This window comes from Phalaenopsis equestris, unplaced genomic scaffold (assembly GCF_001263595.1).
Source record: "Phalaenopsis equestris unplaced genomic scaffold, ASM126359v1 Scaffold233074, whole genome shotgun sequence".
NCBI classification, from domain to species: domain Eukaryota; kingdom Viridiplantae; phylum Streptophyta; class Magnoliopsida; order Asparagales; family Orchidaceae; genus Phalaenopsis; species Phalaenopsis equestris.
This window is the reverse complement of record NW_018251028.1, coordinates 10618-14330: the sequence shown is the minus strand read 5'-3', so window position 1 is coordinate 14330 and position 3713 is coordinate 10618. Positions and strand designations below refer to the sequence as shown.

At 41.7% G+C, this 3713-nt stretch overlaps 1 protein-coding gene across 1 annotated transcript in view; it reads right to left on the bottom strand.

The window, feature by feature from the left end:
* Window positions 1-916: 916 nt before the first annotated feature.
* Window positions 917-3713, bottom strand: part of LOC110038552 (cation/H(+) antiporter 15-like) — a 7237-nt gene continuing 4440 nt past the window's right edge. Inside the window, exons 2-4 of the mRNA XM_020743425.1 lie at window positions 3386-3709; window positions 1886-2464; window positions 917-1803 (exon numbers count right to left, since the gene is read on the bottom strand). Of these exons, the coding sequence (XP_020599084.1) occupies window positions 1285-1803; window positions 1886-2464; window positions 3386-3709 (1422 nt within the window). The 3' untranslated portion in view covers window positions 917-1284. The remainder of the gene's footprint in view (window positions 1804-1885; window positions 2465-3385; window positions 3710-3713) is intronic.

Genomic DNA, 3713 nt, shown 5'->3' with positions numbered 1-3713 from the left:
TATATATGAAATTTCAGACCGTAATTTATTGTTTCTAAGACACTTTTAATAGATGTAGTTATAATCAATAACAGCTCTTCACAGGAATCCTCAAATATTTTGATATTATTTCTAAAATGGCAACTTGGATACTTGATCTTCTCAAAAATATTACTTGAGTGCTAAATTTTGTAATTAGTAATGTTTGGGGGTGTTATGTATGTAATTATCTCTAATTAAAGGTATGTTTACATGCATAACACATCAAATATTGTTTTCTTACAAATTTAGCACCCTCTTTCATCCCTTTCGATCCAATGAAGATAAACCATTTCCACCATTATGCATGAAGGTTTAGAAAGGGCATTAATAACAACCTATATTTTTCATTTTTATCAAATTCTCAATGGTTCGATCGGCACAAATGTAAAGATCAGCAGTTCAAAAATATCACATAAATAATTGATTTTGTCAATTTAAGGCAAAAAGTTCAAGAAACATAAATCCTTTGGTTATCAACAAAGAAATAAAATGTAACAAATTTATTCAAATGTACCATCATATTAACATCTATCTTGTATTATAATTCATGACAAATAGGGATGCAAGTTAAGAATAAAAAGGAAATGACTTGATGTAAAAATATATGAAATATTTTAAATAATCTCATACTTAAAATTATTAAATTTAAATACATTTTATATTATTTATTTATTCTTTTATTTGAAAGAGCTAGCTCTTAAATTGTTGGTCCAACGAGTTATTTATTGAGTTAAAGTCAAATCACTTCGCAAGTAGTAAAAAAAATGCATCAAGAATTTTGATGTAAAATTATATCAGGACTCCGTTAAAATTATGCCACTTGTACGCAAATGACCAACTTAATACAAAAAAAAAAACTCAAAGCATGAGATCTCGTGACGCAACTGTATCAAAACTCGTGATGTAATATATTTTTCACAAGCAGGTTATTCACACCTACGTGAGAATACTACTAATGTAGTAATACACGGAAAAAAAATAAAAACATACATTAAACTTTAAACATACGTAACATTTTATCCACACCTACAAGCCCTAATAAATGAAAAAACATATTACGTCCCCACATCCAAACGGTCAACTATCAGGCGCCACATCGCCCGACACCAACGTGTATGGGCCATATAGCGATCGGCGATTGGTCGATTGGCCGTCCAGACATACGGTGTAAAATTTCCTCCTAATAAACAAAATGTAAAGAATATAAGCCAAAGACACAGTAGTGATCTGATAATACCTACCGCAGTAACCCAAAACCCTAATTCAAGCCCTCTGCTGCACCACAAGAATAAAAAAGTCCGACTCAAAATCAGCCGAGGCGATCATGTCGCCGACGACCCCCAGCTCCGGAAACTCGCTCCACTCCTCCAACTCATCATTCAGTATTGAGTTCCATGAAAGCCGCCGACCGACCATTACGAGATCGTAACCCGCGTGGCTGAAGTTTCGTATGGCCGCAATCGTCTGCTCCATGTCGCTCACGGAAACCTCATTCATCAGTACCCGCAGGTTGCCGCTGTTTTCCTTTCTGAAATCCTCTATTAAGTCGCCGTCCATCTGCGCCTCCCTTTCGGTCGATGCCGCGGAGCGCCATGGAAGGAACCTGGTGACATTTAGGGTTACGCCTTCGTTGCGCACCATGCGAGCCGCATAGGAGAGAGCCTCGCGGTCGTCGGGACCTCCCCAGAAGAGTAGTCCGACGTGATGCCGAGAGTTCGGCGGCGTCGAAACCGCTGTGACGGTTAAGCCCATGTGCACCAGAAGCCCCACCGAGCACGGCGCCTGCAAATCAACCATTACAAACTCGCTTATTTACACCACCATATACGATTCAACTATATATATGATAATTGATAAGAGTCACCTTGGAGAGGATGTGGGGAATGTTGCTCCGGAAGGCGTGGTCCTGATCCCTGAACCCACCGGTGGCATCACTGCGGGGCAAGGGGAGGATGATGATGGCGACGCTTTTATCAGCTGCGAGGGAGCAGATGTCCTGATGCATGGCCTTGAGAGGTGCGATGGCCGTGAAGGGCTGGACAGCGACGATCCCCTTCTTCTCCTGCTCATAGTTGATGAATGCGTTGTGCAGCCGGTCCATTTTGCTGGGATTGATGAACCCCTTCTTGTTCCTATGGGCAATGACGGTGGAGCTAGCCCTGCCCGTCAGCTCCACCAGGTGGAGAACGTAGACGCACATAGGAGTCTCTTGTGCCGGACATGAGGCTTCAAAGAGGCCCAATGTGCTGGGGATGTGGTCTTCGTTGAGCAGACAAGCTAAGACTCGCAGCTCTGCGTTAGGTCGAAGGTGTTGGATGCCTCGCCGGCCGACGAGCTCATCATGGCCGAGGGGGTTGTAGAGACGCTTCACCAACGGAGTCGCGACGGAGGTGATGAAGACGATGGCGAATACCAGTAATGTGTAGCTCTCCTCTTCCAGCAGCTGCGCGCCAATTAGTTAAATTTAGCTACTTAGAGGTGCTCTGTGGCAACAGATGAGATTCAAGGTATTATGATTTAGTAACTCCCATGAATTTGAGTTTACTGAACTTTGAAAGGTTAAATCTTAAAGTTTGTCTGAGAATGAATTTACTAAATCTTGTAAATTCAATAGAGTTATCTGGCAATTCCAGTAAAAATTTAAGAAGTTGTTATGGTTGTTGGCGAAGTTAAATCCCAAACACCACGAAGTTAATTCCACCGGTTCATGGGATTTAAGATTTACAGCGGAAATCACTAGAATTCAGATTTACAGTATCCAGTAGGTCTCTCAAAAAAGCTCTCGTGTTCGTGTTGTTCTTTAAGCAACTCGTGTTCTGCTTGTTCTTTAAGCAGCTCATGTTCTGTTTGTTCGTTAAGTAGCTCATATTTGGCTTCTTCGTTAAGTGAATGAGCCGAACACAAACAAATCAACAATTTGTTTACTCATGTTGGGCTCTTTTTAGCTCACTATAAAGAAATTAAATATATAATTTATATAATACCATGTTATATATTTATATCTAAATTTAAATAATAACAACTCGTATGACCTATGATTCTAAGTCTTCTATTGCACAGAATTGGTGCAGGTTCATATCTAACATCCCACATCTATTTTTTTTTTCAATTAATTCTAAGGAGCCAAATTCTAGCCGAACACAAACAAGAAAATTTAATTCAAGTCGGCACGAACACACTGTTCACCTGCCGATTTCAAACACGAGCAATTTCAAATGAGTCGAACACAAGCCAAGCCTGAACTCGCTCAAGCTCAGCTCATTTATACCCAGAGAATTCTGCCTAAATCCATTCGCAGACAGCCCTGAATGATGATGAAGATGATGAGAGAAGAAAAAAAGAAGATTAAAAAATAAAAACTTACAGTCCCATTCTTGAAATTCATGTAAGTAATCAAGTCCAGAACCCCCTGAAAATTCATAATAAGCCCCAACAAGAAGGCCTTCCGCAGCGAAAACCCGCAGTACATCGCCGGCCCCATGGTGGCCAGCAACTTGGACAGCCACGCCACCACCACCATCACAATCAGCACCCTCCACGCCTTCAAATGCAGCACCACCCCCGGCGAAATCACCGATCCCGCCACTGTATACAGCAGCGGCATCAACACCTCCCCCGCCACATTCCCAATCCTGTCCACCAAATCCCTCCCCAGCGGCGGCCCGTCCGGCACCACTGTCTTCCATGACTGA